This window comes from Microcaecilia unicolor, chromosome 2 (assembly GCF_901765095.1).
Source record: "Microcaecilia unicolor chromosome 2, aMicUni1.1, whole genome shotgun sequence".
Lineage (NCBI taxonomy): Eukaryota > Metazoa > Chordata > Amphibia > Gymnophiona > Siphonopidae > Microcaecilia > Microcaecilia unicolor.
In genome coordinates this window covers 459,878,274-459,902,536 of record NC_044032.1, presented here as the reverse complement: position 1 = coordinate 459,902,536, position 24,263 = coordinate 459,878,274, and the positions used below count along the sequence as shown (strand labels likewise).

Genomic DNA, 24,263 nt, shown 5'->3' with positions numbered 1-24,263 from the left:
CATTTCAACTTTTTTTCCGTTGTTTCACATTGGAAACATCATTTCATAGAGGTGCACATCCCTAATAATTTTTCAGTAATTTGCTGATTTCCATTGATTTTCCATCAGTAATAACTATGGTGAAAAATAAGCATATTTTTGCTATACTTGTGAATTTTCTGTGGAACTGTCATAAACTGAAGTCTCCAGGATTCATTCATTCCTTTTCCTGATTAGCTGTCAAGAGACGTGATGAGCTAGTAGATTTCAGAGCTTAAATGATGTACTTCCACAACACACATGGAGACTGAAACAAGTCATTGCACTGGAGCTTAAAATGACTGAATTCCAACAGAAGCTGTGCTATTATAATACCATTTTATTTTTTACAACATGAGCAGCCCCATTTTCGATAAAACACAGAAACAGAATTGAAATATCCAGCTCTGGACATGCCCAGTTCCAGTAGTATTTTAGAAAATGATCTGCTAATGTAGAGCCTTTTATAAACTACATACACAAATGCACTTGTTTTTGCCAGCGTGTGCAGCAGGAGCAGCCATTTCACAAATATACACAGAGAAATACTGGAGGAAATCATGTACATTACATATGGAAGTGCCATCACTTACAACAGCAAGCTTACATTTCACAACTTACACATGTGAACACAAGCATGACTGCCACCTTGCAAACCTATACATATGCACGCCACTATTTAACAAGGAGAGGCAGCAATCTTTATTTTAATTTTGGAGGGAGAAATAGGCAATGGAGGATTAAAGGGAGAGCTCCCTCAATCCGTCCTCTAAAGGCTAGCTGAAATAAGTATTTTTTGAAAACATACGTGATAAGGAGCAGCTGTAAATCCAGATGCTGAAATATCAAGAAATACTTATGCAATCCCTTTCTGAAATGGAGAAGACATCTGTGAAAGTCAGTTCTATAACTGGGCACCTACATTTCCTCATCATTTCAGTGTGTAAATTTATTTAGATTTTGCTCACACCTTTTTCAGTAGTAGCTCAAGGTGAGTTACACCTTGAGTATTTCCCTGCCCCTGGAGGGCTCACAATCTAAGTTTGTACCTGAGGCTATGGAGGGTTAAGTGACTTGCCCAAGATTACAAGGAGCAGCAGTGGGATTTGAACTGGCCACCTCTGGATTGCAAGACCAGTGCTCTAACCACTAGGCCACTCTTCCACTCTGTTTTCAGAACATTATTCTGTTAGGGGTCCTTTTACCAAGCTGAGGTAAAAGGGGCCCTGCGCTAGCTGAGACCCTTTTTACCGCAGCGGGTAAAAAGGCCAAAAAAAGAAATAGCCATGAAGTAAGATTTCGTTTACCACATGGCCATGCTGGGGGAGCACTTACTGCCACCAATTGAGGTGAATTATGGGCTCCCACGCTAACCTGGTGGTAACCAGGCAGCGTGCGGCACTGCCCGATTACTGCTGGGTAAATGCTGCAGTAAAACATAGTCACCTATTTTCCCTAGCAGCGGAAATGGCATGCGCTGGGGCTGGAACCACCACCAGCGACCGCGTTTGCCCAGAGGTAGCTCTGGATTGGCATGCAGAAGGCCCATGGTGGGCTTACCACCACTTTGTAAAAGGACCCCTAAGGGCGCGCTTAAGCAGCACAGCTCATAAATGCAAGGGGGATGTATACATGAGCAGGCAAGGGGTACAGCTCCTACTAGCGCATGTAACTGCAGTTAGTTTGATCTTATTTCATCCCTGAACATTTTCAGGTTCTTGTCCAATTAATGGTCCAAATACAATTAGATTATTGCAACTCTATTTGCATTGGGATCACTAAAAAGCAGCTGCTGAGGATGCAACTTTATTAAAACACAGCAGCTAGGCTTATATATCAGAATGCTAAATAAGATCATGTGCCCACTTTGCTAATCGAGCTGCACTGGCTACCTGTGAAGGCAAAAATGGTTTTTAAAATATGTTTTGTTTTTAAAATATTGGATGGTCATTGTCTGCGTTACCTAACTATTTTAGTTAAGTTGTTAGGCACAGGAAGAGAACAATGAGTCTGTACCCTTTGAATGTTGAGTGTTCCTGCTTTTAAACTTAAAAGTATTCAGGAAAGGTCTGTTGTGGTCCAGATGGTGAGATCTTGGAATCTACTTCCAGGAGATATTAGGATAATCAATCTTGTACTCTTTTTCGGAAATGTCTGAAAACGTAGTTATTTTCAGAATATTTGTAACAGATTCTGTTCTGGTATATGTGATTCTATCCATCAGCAGCAGCAGCAGTAGTAGCTGCGCTCATGCCTGCCATATTTACACGACTGGAGTTACGTCATTTGGCTGGTGTAACTATGGGCACACTGATACCACATTCTGCCAGTACTGTATAACAGGGGCGTAGCCAGACTTCGGCGCGAGGGGGGTCCAGAGCCCGAGGTGAGGGGGCACATTTTAGCCCTCCCCCTGCCGCTGCCGCCACCACCAACTTTGACCCCCCCCCCCTGCCGACGATCCTCTCAACCCCCCCTCCTGCCGCCAACCCCCCCGTCGCCTACCTCTGCTGGCGATGGGACCCCAACCCCCGCCAGCCGAGGTCCTCTTCTTCTGGCGTAAGGTTTCATTCTGTTTCTGAGTCTGACGTGCTGCACAACATGCAGGACGTCAGATTCAGAAACAGAACGAAGCCTTGCGCCAGAAGAAGAGGACCTCGGCTGGCGGGGGCTGGGGTCCCCCGCCAGCAAAGGATGGCGACGGCGGGTTGGTGGCGGGAGGGGGGGTCGAGAGGGTCGTCGGCAGGGGGTCCAGGGCCCCATGGCCCCAGGTAGCTACGCCACTGCTATATAACAGAATCTGGGTGCCCAGATGCCTTTATAACATAAGCTTTCACTGCACAATATGGGGGTGCCTAAATGGAGGTGCCCACTTATAGAATTGCCCTCGTAGATAACTCCACTGCCTTGCTATCTGTTCCTAGTGCAGTGTTATGTGCGTAAATACTGGCCTTCTAAAGATGGGTATTTGATACACATGTGGAAAGTTCAAATGCCAGTATTTCTAAGTGTAAATCATGAATAGGGCTTCTGAAATAAGATCCTAATTGTACTCACTACTGAATAATGTTAACACAGAATAATAAGACTGCACTACCTGTACACTGTTACTGACGTGACCACAGCCGCCATGAAAGATAAAAATCATTTTGTGTATAACAAAAGGTTACTTATGCAGGTTTTTTGGAGGTGGTGGTTGGCCTATGATGAAAGCCATTATAGGTGTCCACTGAGTTGGTACCCTTGGCTTATGAGGCCTTTATTTAATATTCCTTAAGAAGTAACCTTTTGTTATACACAAAGTGCATATCTATAATTATTTAGAGCATTTTTCTATAAGTTTCTTAATTTATTGCTGTAAGCAGAATGATTAATTTTTAGATAAAAATCATTACCATGGATCCATTGCTGTTTTTAGTGTAACTACTAGTGCAGCAAGGAGATTTTTTTTTTGTCCTGATTACATTCTTTGATCCCAACAGACTCTGGTATAAAGTGAAAGGACTCCTCCCTTCCCATCTCACACAAAAACTAAATCCTACCCAACAGCAAATTCATTTCTTATTATACAGTTGTTAGCGTGCATTTGTTTCGTTCATGCTTCTGAAAAGATCTGGTGAATCAGCTGTGCGATTAAGATAACAGAGTACCTGTGGATCTTGTCGGGCTGATCTCAGGACAACACCACTCTTAATTCTGTCCATCATTTCTTTCACTGCTTGAGCTTTCCCATCCCTGGAAGAATCTGCCACAATAAAACATCATCATAAAACATAAAACATGTATTGTTTTTACCTTAATCCATGTTAGGGGGGAAGTTATCAATCTGTTTTAGGGATTTAAATGGCATTATTCGCCCCCTAACGTGACTTAAAGGGCCCTAACTCAGCCTGACTTGTCTTATCACAGCAATATTTAGGTCGCCACAGGTTGCATGGTAATAAGATGCAAAACATGCAAATGCATATAAAGCAGCTCATATAAGTACATAAGTGCATAAGTATTGTCATACTGGAACAGACTGACGGTCCATCAAGCACAGTATCCTGTTTCCAACAGTGGCCAATCCAGGTCACAAGTACCTGGCAAGATCCCAAAAAAGTACAATACATTTTATGCTGCTTATCCTAGAAATAAGCAGTGGATTTTCCCCAAGTCCATTTTAATAATGGTCTATAGACTGTTCCTTTAGGAAGCCAGCCAAACCTTTTTTTTAACTCTGCTAAGCTAACCACCTTTACCACATTCTCTGGCAATGAATTGCACAGTTTAAATTTACTACTTTTTAGTTCATTGCTTGCCCCCTAGTCCTAGTATTTTTGGAAAGAGTAAACAAGCAATTCACGTCTACCCGTTCCACTCCATTCATTATTTTATAGACCTCTATCATATTTCCCCTCAGCCGGGTTGGAAGGAAAGGTTTGCCTTTTTGAGGATGACACAAAGATAGCCAATAGAGTGGATACCCTGGAGGGAGTAGAAACGATGAGAAGGGATCTCCCAACGTTAGGAGAATGGTCGAGGGTTTGGCAGTTATAATTTAATAAATCTATAATTCACAGGGATGCAATTATTTATATTAAGTTAATATTCAATGCCAAGAAGTGCAGAGTGATTCATTTGGGGTGCAGAAACCCAAAAGAGAGATATCAAATAGGAGGGGAGAGATTAGTAAACTCGACTCAGGAGAGAGACCTCGGAGTGTTGGTGTCGGAGGATATGAAGGTGAAGAAACAATGTAACAAGGCGACGGCCGTGGCCAGAAGGATACCAGGCTGCATAGAGAGGGGTATAACCAGCAGAAGAAAGGAGGTATTGATGCCCCTCTACAAGACTTTGGTGAGGCCCCACTTTGAGTATTGTATTCAGTTTTGGAGGCCGTATCTTGTTAAAGATGTAAAAAGACTGGAAGCGGTGCAAAGAAAAGCTACGAAAATGGTATGGGATTTGCATTGCAAACCGTACGGGAAGACACTTGCCGACCTGAACATATATACCTTGGAGTAAAGGAGAAACATGGGTGACATGATACAGACATTCAAATATTTGAAAGGTATTAATCCACAAGCAAATCTTTTCCGGAGACAGGTAGAACTAGAGGACATGAATTGAGGTTGAAGGGGGGCAGACTCAGGAGTAATGTCAGGAAGTATTTTTTCAAGGAGAGGGTGGTAGATATGTGGAATGCCCTCCTTCGGGAGGTGGTGGAGATGAAAACAGTAATGAAATTCAAACATGCGTGGGATAAACACAAAGGAATCCTGTTTAGAAGGAATGTATCTATGGAATCTTAGCGGAGATTGGGTGGCGATGCCGGTATTTGGAGAGTAAAACCAGTGCAGGGCGGACTTCTATGGTCTGTGCCCTGATTGTGACTGAATAGATATGGAGGGGCTGGAGTGTAAATTTTAAGGGGCTTCGACGTTAGCTTCAGAACTTTTAGTATAGGAACGGTGCTGGGCAGACTATTACGGTCTGTGACCTGAAAAAGGCAGGGACAAATCAAACTCAGGTATAGATATAAAGTATTACATACCATGTAAAATGAGTTTATCTTGTTGGGCAGGCTGGATGGACTGTTCATGTCTTTATCTGCCGTCTTTTACTATGTTACAAAGAGGGGCATTTTCAAAAGGGACATCCAAGTTGCGATTTGGACATCCTTGCAAAACAGCAAAATCCAGGGGCAGGGAAACCCGTATCTTCGAAACAAGATGGACGTACATCTTTCGTTTCGAAAATACCGTCAGGGACGTCCAAATCCTTAAATTTGGACGTCCCTAGATTTGGTCCTCCCTAGACATGGACATTTCTGACTTTCGGCGATTTTCAAAACCAAAGACATCCATGTCAAAAACGGCCTAATGCAAGCCATTTGGTCATGGGAGGAGCCAGCATTTCTAGTGCACTGGTCCCCCTGACATGCCAGGACACCAACTGGGCATCCTAGGGGGCACTGCAGAGGACTTCCTAAATTGCTCCCAGGAACATAGCTCCCTTACCTTGTGTGCTGAGCCCCCCCAAAACCCACTACCCACAACTGTACACCACTATCATAGACCTTACGGGTGAAGGGGGCACCTATATATGGGTACAGTGGGTTTGTGGTGGGTTTTGGAGAGCCTGGGTCTGCCTGTTTGAAGTGCACTGCAGTACCCACTAAAACTGCTGCAGGGACCTGCATGTGCTGTCATGGACCTGAGTATGACATCTGAGGCTGGCATAGAGGCTGGCACGACATATTTTGAAAGATGTTTTTTGAGGGTGGGAGGGGGTTAGTGACCACTGGGGGACTAATGGGAGGTCATCCCCGATTCTCTCCGGTGGTCATCTGGTCATTTGAGGCACCTTTTTGTGCCTTAGTCGTAAGAAAAACAGGTCCGGGTGAAAACGTCCTAGTGTTCATCAGGGACGTCCTTGTTTTTTTCGATTATGGGTCAAAGACGTCTAAGTGTTAGGCACACCCAAATTCCGCCTTCGCTACGCCTCCGACACGCCCTCTTGAACTTTGGCCGTCCTTGCGACGGAGTGCAGTTGGAAACGTCCTAAATCGGGTTTTGATTATACCGATTTGGACATCCCTGGGAGAAGGACGTCCATCTTCCGATTTATGTCGAAAGATGGACGTCCTTTCGAAAATGAGCCCCAATGTTACTATATTTAATATGAGTATTATTTGTATTTAATTGCATTGTAATAGATAGCACAGTGTATTAGGACTGCTTTCCAGTGGCATTCCGAGGGGCGCTGACACCCGTGGCGGATCGCCGATGCGCCCCGCCCCCCCCCCAGGTGCAGCGCCCCCCCCCCCCCCCCCCGGTGAAGGGACACCCCCCCACCCCGGCGAAAGACCCCCCCTGGGTGCACGCCGCTGGGGGTGTGCTGCGCGCCGGTCAGCGTCGTCGGTTTCCATGCTCCCTCTGCCCCGGAACAGGTTCCTGTTCCGGAGCAGAGGGAGCATGGAAACCAACGACGCTGACCGGCGCGCGGTACCCCCCCAGCGGCGTGCACCCGGGGCGGATTGCCCCCCCCCCCCTTGGTACGCCACTGCTGCTTTCCCTATAGTTTGCAGTTCTTGTGATTGACTCCTTGTGAGGTTTCTGAGCTAGGGCCAGCCTTCCCTCTCTGCCCCTGCGGGCTGTGTGAGAGAGCCCAGTTTTCCTTGTATGTCTTTGTGATCCGCAGGTGTTCTAGGGGGCTGATCCCTCCTTAATCTACTGTAATTTCATCAAACTTTTTCACCATCTTCCCAAGCCATCCCCTCAAGGCATCTCCCCAAGTCATTCCCCATTTACCCATTCTTGAGTGTTACAGCTTTTCCTCTCAGTTAGGTTGAGATTCTGGCCATCTTCTTGCCTCTGAGGTGGCTAGATACAGACACTATGGGCAGAAGGCCACAATTGTTTTACAAGCAACTGAACCGTGAGTTGGAGTTTCTTTGTTTAATCTGAGTACTACAATAAAGAAGATTTGCTTAAGAACTGACAGTCTACTGGTGAAGCTTCTGCTTGAGGATAGTTTATGCTGGCTGTTTAATGTACAGTATATCTTGCCTAGAACAGTACACTGCTTAACAATGGGGATAGCTGATTTGATATAAAGTTCCTGCCCAAATCTTACAATCTAAGTGGGTACCCAAGGGGACAGAAGATAAATGGCTTGCCCCAGCTCAGTTTTGTGTGTGTGTGTGTGTGTGTGTGTGTGTGTGTGTGTGTGATCATTACATGTATGAATCAGTTTTCAAGTTCACAGTGTAGGCTGTGTAAGGGACACATTGTGAGCCTGTCTGCATAATCTCTCACAAACTTACTAAAACCCTTTAATTAGAGACTCACCATTCCCCTGATCAGGTTTCTTCATTTCTCTCATTCCTCTTCTTTGCTTGATCAGTGAAAGTGGACTGGAAGGAGAAATGGAATATGTAAGTTCTTTGATTGTATGCTGTTTTTGTTGACTTCTTTCTCATTAATGCTCATATTTTATTTTATAATTGTGAATTCACACAGTGCCATACAACCGATGAAAGAGAAATAATAACAGACACAAACTCAGAAACAAAAGAGACACAACACATGAAAGCTAGAGTACTAAATGCAGAAAACCAAGGTGCAGATTCATGACAGGAGTTCATAACTAAATCCTGCTTCAGACAGGGAAGGACTGGTACTGAAAAGTCAGGGGCTGTGTGTTAGTGCTTAAGGAGGTGAGTCCAGTTATACACACAATTGCAACATTAAACTGCTTTGCTGAAACATCTTAGTTGTCTTTAAAAAGTGCTTAAGTAAAGCATAGAAACATAGAAACAGAGACAAATGAAGACAGATAAAAACCATATAGCCTATCCAGTCTGCCCATCCATGCTGAAACTAAAGGGTTGGTAAAGTCCACAAAAATTATTAGTTAGGTAGACTCGTGAAAGCCATTGTTAATTCCTTGAAATGACCTATGAGAAATTTTATCTACTTTTTGGGATTTGCTCTGTAGTTGTGATCTGGGTTAGGCATTGTTGGAGACAGGATGCTTCACTGCACCTTGATCTAACTCAGAATTGCTAATGTTTTTGTTCTTATGGTCACACCAGCATTCATTCTGATCCCAGACACTTAGGATTACGAATAAAGGAGGAGAAGGTGAACAAATATACTATGTTGAAAATTAACTTGCAAATACTGCATGTAAGAGAACAGAGCTACGAGCTGAGCAGTACTGTTTGCCAGACATTACATACTTAAGGGTAGATATCCAGCCTACAGCCACAGGCTGAATTAACCTCAGATATTCAATGCTCGGCCATATCTGGGCTCCAGCACTGAATATCCTGATATCTATGGTTACCTGGAAATTAACTGGGCACCAGCTGATATTCTGACCTGTGCCCGGTTAGCTCAGCAGACAAAGTTAGAACAGCCTTCTTGCTTCCTAGCTTTATCCATTTACTTAGATGGTTAGCAAACAGGTTAAGTTCTGGCTCTACCCAGGCTCCATCCCAAGACAGCCACAACACTAACTGAACAGTGCCTGAGTGGTCAGCGGTAATATTCAGCAGCACTACCCACTTAAGTGTTGCTGAATATTGCTGAATGGCCAGCTCAAGGGGGTTTAACTGGGCCAAAGGGATGATCCCTATAGAGCCACTGAGGACCCCTGAGGACAGAGAGTTATTACTAGTAAAAAAGGCCCGTTTCTGACACAAATGAAACAGGTGCTAGCAAGGTTTTCCTCAGAGTGTGTATGTTTGAGAGAGAGAGAGAGAGAGAGTGTGTGTGTGTGTGTGAGAGAGAGAGAGAGAGAGAGAGTGAATGTGCGAGTGTGTGTGTATGACAGAGAGAGAGAGAGACTGGGTGCGAGTGTGTCTGTGAGAGAGAGAGTGTATGTGTGAGAATGAGAGTGTGTGTCAGGGGCCCCTCCCTTCCTTCCCCCCCTCCCTCCCTCCCTCCCAGTTCCATAAACTGAGCACCTAAACTCTACGGTGTGTAGCTCCAAAGGGGGCATAGAACTAGGAGGGATATAGGTGAGTCACTGGCGTGCCAAGCAATTAAATGCAATGTGATAGAATACTGTCATTTATGTGCCTAACTGCCAGTAGTTAAATACCAGCATTTACACCAGCTTTTGAGCTGGCTTTAAGTGATTGTGCCTAAAGTTAGGCAAGGGAATGTGGACTTATGCTAATATTCTATAAAGACAGTTCCGCACAGAATTGCCATTATAAATTTGCCACTTAGCACCAAAATGTTTGGTACCTAACTGTAGCCAATCTTTCTTGAATTTACCCTAATGTGTCTTTATAAAATACCCTCAAAATAGACTCCTACTTAGATTTCCATCTTAGATGACCAAATTACCCTCCACACTTTTATGGACAATTTTACCAACTTTTATTGCTTAGACCACTGTATTTCATGACATTTGATTGGGTTCTACCCCATTGATCCTTTCAGTTCCCCATTCTGAACTCCCTAGTTTCCTATCTTCATCTTTCCACCATCTTTCTCCATGCTCCCAGTCTTCCATTTGCCATATTGTCTTCCTTCATTCCAAGCTCTTCATTGTCCCCTTCCATTTTCTCTCCTACCACTCTTCTGTATGTCTTTTAAGTCTCTCCAAAGCCACAAGCTTCTTGTATCTGCACCACCTTTGTACAGGTCAAATAGTAGGTTCAGAAACAAATGTTCACCTTTCACAGATCAGTACACCATGTTGACCATGAAATAAATTAGCCAACCCAGCAAATTGTTAAAGGTGTTTGAATTACTTACTCTTCTAGGGAGTTTGGTGAAGGTGGTGGTGGTGGCGGTGGTGGCGGTGGAGGTGGTGGAGCAACTGGAACCACTGTTGAATTGTTCTCTTCACTTGATAACATTTCAGCCACCTTTAGTTTCTCTTCCAAAACTTTAACTGTAGAATAAATGCAATAGTAAGATAGCATCAAGGCAGAACACTAGAATATAGAGAAAGATTTAAGCACTGTGCAAAATTAGGAGAAAGAAAACTACAAAAGCCGACAAGTTAGTTTGCTTGCACAGCTTTGCCCTAAGTTCCAATTTCTTGCAACATCTTGGAAGAGTTTAACAGAAAAGATCATGCAAACAAAAGAAGTGCTGAGAAGTAAGAGTTAAATTTAAGACTTGGCAAAACTCACAGAGTAATTTTTGAACAAGATTTTCCCCAATATATTCTTTGTCTCAGTTCCATTTTGGGATTCCAGACTGTGAGTTAGCATCATTGGTGCTTTTCAGAAAGGTTTCATCCATTATATCAAGCAAAAAAAAACTATATTGGATGGCAAATATAAAATATCCACATTCAAATATTTGAAAATTTGCCACTGAAGACTTAAGAGGAACACTTATTATTTAGTATATAGTTGAATAACTGAGCCTCAACTTGAACACAATTTTACAGCTCACATCAGGCTTCTCTCATAGAAAGGCATTGGGAAGATGACCCAGACTATTTCCTGACCAATTTTCAAATAAAAACCCACCTGGATGGTTGGCCAGAAGCATCGTGGACAGCTTATTTGGGGAATTTACTGACCAATAGCAGCCAAACTGCATTTCAAGATGTCAACTCTAGTGGGATGGCCACCTATACAGAAGAAAAGGCTGCCATTCTGGATAGGGCAGGCTGCACCCAAGAGGCCTACTAGAAGTGATTTTGGAAGGGGTCTCTGCAAGTTAGAGAACCCCCAGAGGTTCTTCTACCAGCTCATGGAAGTGGCCTGGAGATGGCTGCAACCAGAAGGCAAGATGGGCCTGAAAATAGCAGGAGTCATCCTCCTGGAGCAGTTCCTTGAAGAGCTACCTCCCCATCTATAAAACAGTGGGTGAGGCAGCACCTTAAACTGACCTCAAAGAGTGCTTTAGAAGTGGCTGAAGCCTTCTACCAAGCACAGCCAGAGTCTGAACTCTACAAGGAGAAGGGAGCTGGAAGTCCTGGGAGGAAAAGAGAAAAGGCTGGATTGGACAACCTGAGGGACCAGAAATCACCTTCCAGCCTGGGGTCCCCAAGGATGTGGTCACAGCGATGGAAATCCTGGTCCCCACGAATACACCACATACCTCTGACCCGGTTGCAGAATCCTTACTCACCATCTGTTGTAGATGTGGGGGAAGAGGTCATATAGCCAGGGACAGCCAGGATCTAGCTGAAGAAGTCATAGATGTGAATGTAGTAGGCACACACTGTTGCAATTTTGTGGAGGCTTTCCATTCTGCCACAACAGCACATCCACACCTTCCCACATTATGAGCTCCTGAGTCACCATGACCTCTCCTCACCATCGGTGGCTTCTGCCCTCAGGGAGGACTCTATTCTGAAGTCTTTAACAGCGCACATGTAGGACTGATAAAGAGTGCTAAACCCAACTGACTTAAATTATGAAGTGGCTGCTAAGGATTTGCTTAACCATTTTGAACACATCAGGCGGCAACCTACCAGATAACCTAGTGCTTAATCCTATCCCCGTAATCTACAACCTGTCTAGAAAACATTGTACTAAGAAATACCCTAACTGTAATGTCAGATACCTGCTAGACAATGCCAATATATACCATCAGAACACTACTATGGTTTCAGACCAGAACCAAATGGCTAACATTCAATAGCCTAAAAAAACTCATTACCTTTTGAAATTACCCAAAAAGTCTCCCCTTTGGAAACAAGTCTCAAATCACTCCTGTCCACACCATTTATATCAATGCCAGGTCTGTAGGGAATAAGGCTCTCTTCCTCAGGGATCTACTAGAATCTTCAGATCTGGGCTTTCTGTTTATCTCAAAAACATGGCTCACAGAAACTGATAGTCTGATATTGCTTCACATCTATCCACCCGGTTATTATATTCTTCACTCTCCAAGACAGAGTAAAAACGGCAGCGGATTTGCTCTTATATTTAAAAATATTGTGCACATGTCTTTAGTTAGTCCTGGGGTTTTCTCTGAACTGGAACATATTCTGTGCAAATTCTGTGATGATTTAAAAGAGGCAAGTGAAATCTTCCTAATCCTTATTTACCGTCCTCCGGGAGCTTGGTCCAAGGCAGAACCTCGACTTGTAGAGATTACTTCCTCTGCCATGTCCCAATTTTCTAGGATTATTTTCCTGGGAGACTTAAACCTACACTTGGAAAATGATGTGGACATCAATGTCCACAACTTCAAATCATTCCTGAAGGACTGCAAACTAACTACATTCTCCGAGGGTACAACTCATGAAAAAGGCCATATGTTAGACATCATGATTCCTATCCTAATAGCTTGATCAGTTCATTCAAATGGAAGCCAGTACCATGGTCTGAACTCTTCCAACTGGATTTCACCATTGATATCTGTATGTCAAGCTTAACCAGGCACAAGTCCTCCAAACTCATCTCCACCAGAGGTAAAATCAATGCGGTCACTTTCTGGTCTGAGCTAACAGATTCGCTCACTATCTCATCTCCTACACATGGTTCGATCAAATCCCACTGGGATACCAAGGTGAAAGCCATACTAGACAAAATTGCTCCATTTACTATTGAAAAGGTCAAGACGTCCAGAAATTCACCTTGGTTTACAGATGAACTATCTATCCTAAAAAGGGAATGTCAACACCAAAAACAATGGAGAAAGAACAAAGATACTACTGATAAATCCAAATGGAAGTCAACCTTCCGACGCTACAAAAAGAATAGCTGATTCAAAACATCAGTAATATAAGCAGCCTAATAGGGCAAGATGATCTTCACAACAAAAAACATTTTTCCTTAGTTAAAAAACTAGCTTCCACTAATGATTTTTAACACTCACAGAAAACATGTCCCACTGCCCAAGACCTAGCTGATCATTTCGCCAATAAGAACCTCCAAATTAGGTCTGAACTATCTAAAGCTACTGCAACAGGAAAATAGTCCAACCCATAGTTCAGCGTCAATCACCAGTGATCCTACAATCCAAGGACTCAAAACTGACCAAAACTGTGAATCTTTTCGACCACTAACAGTTGAAAATATATCACTGCTATTGAAATGCTCCTGAACCAACTGCTCCCTCGATCAATGCCCAAAATACCTACTGAAATCCATCCCTCTGGAAGCAGTAAACTAGTTACTCAACAATCTCAATGAGCTGTTAAAAACTGGCTCTCTTCCTCTTAATATGGGCAAAATTGTTTTCACTCTGCTGTTGAAGGGATCTGGGCTAGATGTAACATCACCTGCAAACTACCATCCAGTGGCAAGCATATCCATTTTTACTAAAGTATTAGAAACTTACATCAGTAAACAACTCTCTTTATATCTGGAAAAGTTTTCTATGTTACACTGGTCAGAATTTGGCTTCAGATTGTCACATAGTATGGAAACATTGCTGCTAGTTCTAACTACATATGTCAAACAGCACCTATGCAAAGATGACCAACAGGCTTATTTTTGAAAGAGAAGGACGCCCATCTTTCGACACAAATCAGAAGATGGGCGTCCCTCTCCCAGGGTCACCCAAATCAGCATAATCGAAAGCCGACTTTGGGCGTCCCCAACTGCTTTCCATCGCGGGGACGACTAAAGTTCCTGGAGGCGTGTTGGAGGTGTAGCAAAGGCGGGACTTGGGCTTGCCTAACACATGGGTGTCCTCGACCCATAATCGAAAAAAGAAGAGCGTCCCTGACGAGCACTTGGCGACTTTACTTTGTCCTTTTTTTGTTACGACCAAGCCACGAAAAGGTGCCCGAACTGACCAGATGACCACCGGAGAGAATCGAGGATGACCTCCCCTTACTCCCCCAGTGGTCACTAACCCCCCTCCTACCCTCAAAAAAATTCTTTAAAAATATTTTTTGCCAGCCTCAAATGTCATACCCAGCTCCCTGACAGCAGTATGCAGGTCCCTGGAGCAGTTTTAGTGGGTGCAGTACACTTCAGACAGGCAGACCCAAGCCCATCCCCCCTACCTGTTACACTTGTTGTGGTAAATGTGAGCCCTCCAAAACCCACCATAAACCCACTGTATCCACATCTAGGTGCCCCCCTTCACACATAAGGGCTATGGTAGTGGTGTACAGTTGTGGGTAGTGGGTTTTGGGGGGCTCAGCACACACGGTAAGGGAGCTATGCACCTGGGAGCAATTTCTGAAGTTCACTGCAGTGCCCCCTAGGGTGCCCGGTTGGTGTCCTGGCATGTGAGGGGGACCACTGCACTACGAATGCTGGCTCCTCCCACAACCAAAGGGCTTGGATTTGGTCGCTTCTAAGATGGGTGTCCTCAGTTTCCATTATCACTGAAAATCAGAAACGACCAAGTCTAAGGACGACCATCTCTAAGGTCGACCTAAATTTCCAGATTTGGGCGTCCCTGACCGTATTATCGAAATGAAAGATGGAGATCCATCTTGTTTTGATTTTCCCCGCCCTTCACGGGGATGTCCTGCGAGGACGTCCTCAGAAAAACTTGGACGTCCCTTTCGATAATGCCCCTCCAAGTGATTCTTCTCTAATTCGATATATTGGCGGCGTTTGATGTGGTTGACCACACATTGATATTTGAATGCCTGGATCAGATAGGAATAACACGGACTTTGATCAAATGGTTCAGTGAATTCCTTTCAAATCAAAGCTATTCTGTCAAGCAAAACAACCAACTTTCCAACTACTGGTCTCCTAACTGCAGGGTCCCCCAGGGATCTCCCCTTTCACCTATCCTGTTCAATCTCTTTATGTCATCCCTTGCCTCAATACACCTAGGTCTTAATGAAATACTATTATCCTACATGGATGACATTCTGATTCTCTTACCAGTAACAGCATCAATCAAAGGTACAACTCAGTCTGTAACAAATGGCATGACTGCTGTTAGCACCTGAGCTCTGACCAATAAACTGAAATTGAATGCACAAAAAGGTCCAGTGGTTCCAAAATCATGGAGTTGAGGTCCCATCATCAAAATCTTTGTGCAATGGTCAAAGCTTTACAGTCGAGTCTGAAACTAGAGTACTAGGGGTCGTGCTTGATTCTTCACTCACCTTCTCTTCCCATATTAACCAGCTATGGAAGAAAACACTATTCAAAATGAGGCAGCTACGTCTAGTCAGATCATTCTTCGACCAAAAAGCCTTTGCACTACTAGACCAAATGTTAGTCCTACCTCACTTGGATTAGTGTAACATTCTATTTCTTGGTATTAAGTGTCAATATCAGAAAAAACTGCAAATCATACAGAATACAGCTGCTAGACTAATATATAGATTGAATAGATATACTAGTGTTTCAACTCATCTTAACAAACTGCACTGACTTCCCATAGCAAAGACTCAGGTTCAAAGCTGCTTGTTTAATTTTCAAATCTTACAGGGTTTCACCTTTGAACTGCTAACTAAGACCACTTCGCTACATTTGGTCCAGTCTAACAGACTGAAAGAAAAACTAATGCTAGTGTCACCGTTTCAAAACACAATTCGAAATCAGATGATTTTCAGCTCTTTATTCCCTGTTCTTGCCATCAGAACAGAAAACAACTACCTTAGCTTCAGGATGAGGCTAAAAACCTTTCTCTTTCCAAAGACTGTTTCATAACAACCCATTGACTTTCACCTCCTAGTATCATCCATTATCCTTTCCTATAATGTTTTTGATCTCATGCATTACACCAATGGTCTCTAATTGTTCTCATACCTCACATTAACATTATCGGCTTTTGTCTCACCTAGAATGTAAACCTCACTGAATCCTGGAAAGGGGATATTAGCGGTATACTAGATTTGATTTGATCCTGAGAGCAGAAACTGTGTGTTACAAGTTGAGTTGGAAGGACACACATACCGGGCACTAGTGGACTCCAACAGTGCCAAGAACCTCATTTGGCTAGAAATACTCACCTGACTGCAATTGAACTATGAGCAGACGGTGACATTGGCTTGTGTACTTGGTGACCAGAGGCAGTATCCTACAGATCAAGTATCCTTTAAAACATCTGTAGGGCAAACTCAGCTGGAAGTAGCAGTCTTGCCTTGGCTACCCTACCCAGTACTTCTGGGTCAAGATTTTTCAAGCTTTGGAGCCATCTGGGCCCAGCTGATCACTGGCCAAAAGAAGGAGAAGGGGTCTCTCCCTGAGATATTCCCACTGGAGGACCCCAACTTGTATACTGAAAGCTGCCAAAACCCCACCATCAGCGTAGGATGGAGAATTTGCGTTGCTCTCTGAATGTAGGAGCTTCAATGGATGGAGATCTGGAGGTGGGGGAGACAGTGATCCGGGCACCCCAGACTCATTAGATAGTCTACCCTAGTGGAGTAGCAAAGGAACAATAGGGAATTTTAAAATAGCCCAGTCAGAGGATGAGTCCCTTAGCGCAGCATGAGCCAGGGTTGCAACTGTAGATGGGAATCCCGTATGCAACCAGAACCCCTCAAAGGTAACATTCCCATATTTCATAATAAAGAGTGACTTGTTGTATAGGAGGAAACAGCAAGCCCTCCAAAACCCACCACAAACCCACTGTACCCACATCTAGGTGCCCCCCGTCACCCGTAAGGGCTATGGTAGTGGTGTACAGTTGTGGGTAGTGGGGTTTGGGGTGGGGGTTGGGGGGCTCAGCACACAAGGTAAGGGAGCTGTGTACCTGGGAGCAATTTATGAAGTCCACTGCAGTGCCCCCTAGGGTGCCTGGTTGGTGTCCTGGCATGTCAGAGGGACCAGTGCACTACAAATGCTGGCTCCTCCCACAACCCAAATGGCTTGCATTTGGTCGTTTCTGAGATGGATGTCCTTAGTTTCGATTATCGCCGAAATCAGAAAACGACCAAGTCTAGGGACGACCAAATTTAAGGATTTGGACGTCCCTGACGGTATTTTTGAAATGAAAGATGGATGTCCATCTTGTTTCGAAAATACGGGTTCCCCCCCCCCCCCCCCCCCAGATCAGGATGTTTTGCGAGGACGTCCATATGAAAACATGGACGTCCCTTTCGAAAATGCCCCTCCAAGTGAACCCTGGATGGGGGAGGTAGAGCAACTGTTAGTCCCCCATCCCTACCATAGATAGGTTAAGCAATTAGCTCACAGTTACCTGTTATGAGATCACTTGATGGAGGAGAAGACCCAGCAACAGATTTTGGCTCAGTTTTTCTGGCTTGGCGTATTCAAGCAAGTAGCACTCTTTTGTCATTCCTGCCCAACCTGCCTCTGAGTAGTCCTACAAGTGTTCCACCTGCCTTCTCGTGCCTATTCCCATTGTCAACACCCCATTTGAGAGAATGGCTATGGACTTTGTGGGACTGCTTGAATGCACCACCAATGGCAACAAATATATCCTTGTTATTTTGGATTATGGCACCCACTACCTGGAGGCCACTGCTCTACACAATATGAAAATTACCACTGTGGCAAATGCTTTCTGGGAAGTCTTCTCTCACATGGGAACTTCTGCTGAAATACTGACTGACAATGGCACCATTTTTATTTCTAGAGTCATTAGCAGGTGTGTTTTCTGCTCAGTGATAACCTTGCAGTCATCAGTATCATTCACAGACAGATGGGCTGGTGGAACACTTTAATAAGACTCTTAAGCAAATGCTGAGGAAGTTTGTGGCTGAAGATGGGAAGAATTGGGATTCTCTAATCCTGTATGTACTGTTTGCTGTCTGGGAGGTGCCCCAGAATTCAACAGGATTCTTTCCATTTGAATTGTTATATATGGTCGGAGACCTAGAGGTATCCTGGATGTGGTTTGGGAAGCTTGGGAGGAGGAACCCAGTCTGGGAAAGAACTTGCCAAATACATACTCACCATGCAGGAGAGGCTGAAGAAAGCCAGGGAGGTAGCCAAAGTATGTTTGGAGAAGACTCAAGCAGTAGAAGGCAGTAAAGAGAACCTTCCAGCTGGGGGACAGAGTCTTAGTCCTCCTGCCCTCCTTAGAGAGCTAACTATTATGCAAATGACAAGGACCTTATGAAATAGTAGAGAAGACAGGACCTGTCAATTATACGGTGACTCAACCAGACTAAGGCAAAACTCTTCCACATCAATTTAAAGACGAGGATTCTGGTGATTGCGGTGTTGGTTGAAATGGATGACTTTGGACTGTAGGTTCCAACAGAGGCTGGGCCCCTGCAAGTCCCATTTGGTTATCAGCTTTCTGCTTCACAGAAGGCCAACCTAGAACAGTTAGAGGGGCATAATCGAACGAAAACGTCTATCTCCATGGGCGTTTATCTCCAAGAACGGGTCCGTGAAGGGGCGGACCGAACCGTATTTTCGCAAAAAATAGACGTCCATGTTTTATTCGACAATTTGTGAGCTGGGCGTTTTTGTTTTTCAGCGATATTGGAAAATGAAAGCACCCAGCTCAAAAACGAATAAATCCAAGGCATTTGTTCGTGGGAGGGGCCAGGATTCGTAGTGCACTGGTCCCCCTCACATGCCAGGACACCAACCGGGCACCCTAGGGGGCACTTTTACAAAAACAAAAAAAAAGGTAAAAGAGCTCCCAGGTGCATAGCACCCTTCCCTTGTGTGTTGAGCCCCCCAAATCCCCCTCAAAACCCACCGTCCACAAGTCTACACCATTATTATAGCCCTAAGGGGTGAAGGGGGGCACCTACATGTGGGTACAGTGGGTTTGGGGGGTGGTTTGGAGGGCTCCCATTTACCAGCACAAGTGTAACAGGTGGGGGGGGATGGGCCTGGGTCCACCTGCCTGAAGTCCACTGCACCCCCTAATAACTGCTCCAGTGACCTGCATACTGCTGCCAGGGAGGTGGGTATGACATTTGAGGGTGAAAATAAAAAGTTGTGAAACGGCATATTTTGTGGTGGGAGGGGGTTTGTGACCACTGGGGGAGTCAGGGGAGGTCATCCCCGATTCCCTTCAGTGGTCATCTGGTCATTTAGGGCACTTTTTGGGGCCTTATTCGTGGAAAAACAGGGTCCAGGAAAAGTGCCCTAAATTCTCGCTAAAAACGCATATTTTTCTTCCATTATCGGCGAAAGGCGCCCATCTCTGATCGGCCGATAACCACGCCCCAGTTCTGCCTTCACCACGCCTTCAACACGCCCCCATCAACTTTGTCCGCATCCGCGACGGAGTGCAGTTGAAAATGTCCAAATTCGGCTTTCGATTATACCGCTTTATTCGTTTTTGTGAGATAAACGTCTATCTCCCGATTTGGGTCGCAATATAGGCGTTTTTCTTTTTCAATTATAAGCTGGTTAGTCCGCCAGAACCAGGATGTATTTTCTGGAATGCCAAGCCTGCCCCACCTTGCAACTCATGATATTATCACTGAGCCTGGAGTGGTAGTCCGGCAATGCCCCTATCGAATCTCAGAAGCCCAGCAGCAGGCCATGGTGAAAGAAGTAGCTGAGACGCTGGAATTGGGCATTATTGAGTCGACGACCAGTAATTGGTCATCCCTCATTGTGCTGGTGCCAAAGCTGGACAGAAGCATCTGGTTTTGTATGAATTTTCGGAAGGTGAATTCCGTTTCCAAACTGGAAACTTACCCAATGCCAAAGGTCAATGTACTCATCAAGAGGCTGGGAGCCCAGTTCATGATATTGGCAGGTACCCCTCATGCCAGCAGCCAAGGAGAAGACAGCCTTTTCTACGCCCCAAGGTCTATTCCAGTTCATGTTATTACCTTTTGGCCTTCATGGAGCTCCAGCTACCTTTTTAACAACTTGTTGACTGCCTACTTAAGCTGCATGATGACTAGAGAATGACACAGGGATGGAAACCTGCAGTAATCCATGGTAACCCACAGTAAATCACATTCACCGTGGATGTGAGAGAAAAACTTTTTATCGCCCCATGGGAGAGGTAAAAGCCTTGCTCTCGCAGTAAAATAAATGTGATTACCGTGGGTCCAGCATCTTTTCCTGTCTTCATCCTTCATTCCTTCCCCTCTCCACTGCATCTCTCTACTTTGTGGAGCCACAAGGAGCATTCCCCACAGGCCTGCTCCAGGGCCTTCCCTCCTCTGCTGACTCTCCCATTCTGATGTAACTTCCTGTTTTGCAGTACATGCAAGTTTATCTCAAGCATGTTCAATTTGCATATCCTGAAGTCCTATAGCCTACTGAGTCATTAGAACAGGTTTGGGAAACCCCAGACTACAATATCCTACACACATGCTATTGTTAGCATTAATGGAAGACAGGCGGCTATTGGAAAGCAAAAGCCGTGCTGACCAACTCATTAGTGGCCTTCATAATCTGAGGGTCCCCACCCACTGGTACTCCACCTGCAGGGCCTAGTTCATTTGTCTTATAAAGCATACTTGTAACAAAGCATACCCGTAACAATGCACATAAACTAAAAGAAAAATCTTGATATCTTTGACCTTGTATTTTAAAGTGTTTGAATTCAGGTCTCAGTAAGCTACAGTCATTCCAGAGGAGCCTTCCTTTTCTATACTAGAGACAGTTTAGAGCTACTAACATGTAACTGCTTCTGTATTTTGTAAATTGCAGGGGTAACATTCAGCCGGCGTTGGTCAGCATTTTTAAAAAGCTGACCATGGCTGGCTTAATTAATTAAATTAATTTATTTATTGGGACTTATTAACCGCCTTTATGAAGAGATTCGCCCAAGGTGGTGTACAGATGGTACAGTTTAACATAAAACTTACGATTTTGTTAACAGCATAACAATAGTAAAATAATCAAGAATAAACATAAATACAGTAGGTAAACTTGAAAACAGTAAATAGAAACCTAGTAATGGAACTACCATGAAACAGTATAAAAAATATACACATTGAACAGCATAGGAATTCAGGTCCTGGCACTGAATATCTGGGGCTAATTATCCTGCTGCTAGCTGCGGGATCTTATGTGGGTTATTCCTAGATATTCAATGTCAGGCCATGGGTTTATGCGGCCAGCTATCTCTTATCCAGTTAAGTCTTCCTACAAAATACCTGCAATCTGTTTTCTATAATAATTTGATTTTATTACATGTCCAATTTTAAATACATTCCATATGCCTATTGGCTTTTACTTCATCAGCCAATAGGCATATGGAGTGTATTTAAAATTGGACATGTAATAAAATCAAATTATTATAGAAAACAGATTGCAGGTATTTTGTAGGAATAATTTAATTCTGCAACAGAAACAACGGGAGCTCATTTATTATAAAGTTATCCAGTTAAGTGAGATATTCAACACTTAACTGCCTAAGATACCGCATAAAGATAGGTCTGAGCTTTGTGCCATCTGATTTGGCTGCTTAACTTATGCGATTAAGTGCTGAATATTGCACTTCAAATAAGTGCTGACTCCATACCTGGACCATCCACAATATAGCTGACTTTCAGTTTAGCAGTTTATGGTGATATTCAGTGGCCATAACCAATTACGTGGCACTGAATATCAGAGGATAGCCTCGAACAAGCAACTTAACCTGTTAAGTGCAGTTTCTGGCAGGTTCAGTCACTTTGAATATCGACCCCCATGATACATATATGCAGATTGATTTCAGTCCTTGCTAGGTTTGGTGGCTTTGCCATAAGATTGTAATTCCACACTGTTCACAGAGATGAATAAAACATGCAAAATACTTCCTATTTCTGAAAAATGTTGCTGTTAAACACACTGTGGCACATAGAACTCCATCCCTGTCACTTCTCATTAGTAATCAAGTGAAGTGTTTAACTGTCTCCTAATGTCCAGTGAGAAGCAATATTTAAAAACCAGAGATGATCTTTCCCTCGTTAGCCCACCTGCAGCATCACATACTGAAAGTGCCTTGTTTTGACAATGAGGAAGACCTAGATGTACAGTACCCATGGTTTTGCAGCATAGGATCTGAAACCTTTTTGTGTTTTCTGATTTTAGTCAGCAGAACGAAAACGCACTTTTCTCTTCTAAAGCACCATTTCTCTTCTCAGCTTGTCTCAGCCGATTTTCTATCTCACATTTCTCCTCTTTTGTTCCGTTCAGCGCTTTCTGAATAATCTCAAGCTCCTCCTGCAGATGCTTTCCTTCAAGCTGTGTTTCTTCCAGAGCCATTATCTGGCAATGAGAAATGAGCATGGAAAGAAAATGAAAATTGTCAAAGAAAAAGAGCCATGCTTACATGCAGCAATGTCCCCACATGGCACGTCTTGTAAAGGACATCTCAAATGGACTAAATTGAACATAGCAGTAGGCAGAAATAACTACACATCCTATGAAACAGTTTGCTCTGCATGGTAAGGACTTCAAAACACTCTAAATTTCAACAATCAGCTTTTTGACATCTTGAGATGGACAATAAAACAGGTGCACATGAATGCACTGAATGGCGGGGGATATACAGTAATGTATAAGGGGTCAAGTGGTCATCTGTGAAAAGTGGAGATGGAAGTAAAATATAAATATATTTTCCAGTCACTCAATGGAAATGTTAAAGAAACATTATTACACAGAAGCATTTGGCATCTTGAACTTTCTGTAAAAAAAATTCTGATTGGCAGCGGTAGGGAAGGTACCAAATAAGTAGAGTGCAAGAGCTCTTTCTAAAATGACTTTTTTCCCATTCTGTGCTTATTGGAAAATCTTTACTGAATAAAGTTTAGGAGTGGAAAGGATTTGGAGAGAGAAGAACCTGCAGAAAATCTGGAGGGAGCAGCAGTCAGTGGTCCTGGTGCCTCTGGCAGTTAGAAGGAGCTTCCTCCCCCTTGCTGTGTTCCTTGGCTACTGTTGCCGATTTCAACAGTAATTCAAAGTTTAAGAAGCTGATCACTTTATTCTTGATCTGTTCCCTTTCTGCAGCACCTCAAGGCTACAGAGAGATGTGATCAAGACCAATTCCTGTCTTGGATTCTTCTCAAGCACATTATTTAAGATCCTCTAGAGGAAACCACATCCAGAAAAATGAATCTGATCAGGTAGTAGTATCAAGTCTGGGCTCCAGATAATCCAGTCTCAAACTGGTGGACTATGGTAGGCTGACTCTGTGGCTGTAATAGCCCATAATCTGTCTTTGTGATCATGGTGAGGAACCACTTCTTGGGTGACAAAAGAAGGAGCAGCAGACGATGTCCAAAAAACAGTTGGCTTTATTATGACATCCAAGACTCTGAATGAGCCGTGGGCAAAGGCCTTCTTCAGGAGTCTTTTGTTGGATGTGAGGTGATGCTTAGCTAGCCTTTGTGAAATTCATGTGGTGTCTATTTACCATGTGAATTTCGCAAAAGCTAGCTATCACCTCACATAGAACAAAAGACTCCTGAAGAAGGCCTTTGCCGAAACACAGCTCGTGTCGAGTCTTGGAAGTCATAATAAAGACAGCTGTTTTTTGGACATTGTCTACTGCTCCTTCTTTTGTCACTCTCGCTGTGATTGACTTGTTTGCATGACTGCAAGGGTTTCTGTTCTGTTTGTTTGCCGAGGAACTACTACCAGTTCAGTTATATTAGCCCTAACTCAAGAATTACAAGTGTGATCAGATGCCCTGAAGTCTAGAATTATCAATCTCATAGTGCCACAGGTCAGAAAAAAGAAAAAAAAAAAGAAAGAAATCAGTGTTATATATTGTGGTCCTGCACTCTGAAAGTTACCAGCAGTTCCCCAAGGTTGCCATAAAACTGCAAACAATTCTTCGGGTTATGGGTAGGGCAATATTAAAAGCTTGTGTCTCAAATAACAAAGAGCTATTTTCCCATGGGAAAAGATCTGCTGAAAATTGCCTCCCCCCCCCCCCCCCCCCCCCCCTTTTGTGGGTAAAAATACCTGCTCTGGATAAAACACTAAAAGATGGCATGGGGAACATAGATCCCTCTAA

General features: G+C 43.8%; 1 protein-coding gene across 1 annotated transcript in view; it reads right to left on the bottom strand.

Moving 5' to 3' along the window:
* Window positions 1-24,263, bottom strand: part of LOC115462559 (shootin-1-like) — a 91,446-nt gene that overhangs the window by 17,590 nt on the left and 49,593 nt on the right. The window contains exons 10-13 of the mRNA XM_030192551.1: window positions 22,354-22,510; window positions 10,278-10,416; window positions 7,850-7,918; window positions 3,669-3,753 (exon numbers count right to left, since the gene is read on the bottom strand). Coding sequence (XP_030048411.1) covers window positions 3,669-3,753; window positions 7,850-7,918; window positions 10,278-10,416; window positions 22,354-22,510 — 450 coding nt within the window. The remainder of the gene's footprint in view (window positions 1-3,668; window positions 3,754-7,849; window positions 7,919-10,277; window positions 10,417-22,353; window positions 22,511-24,263) is intronic.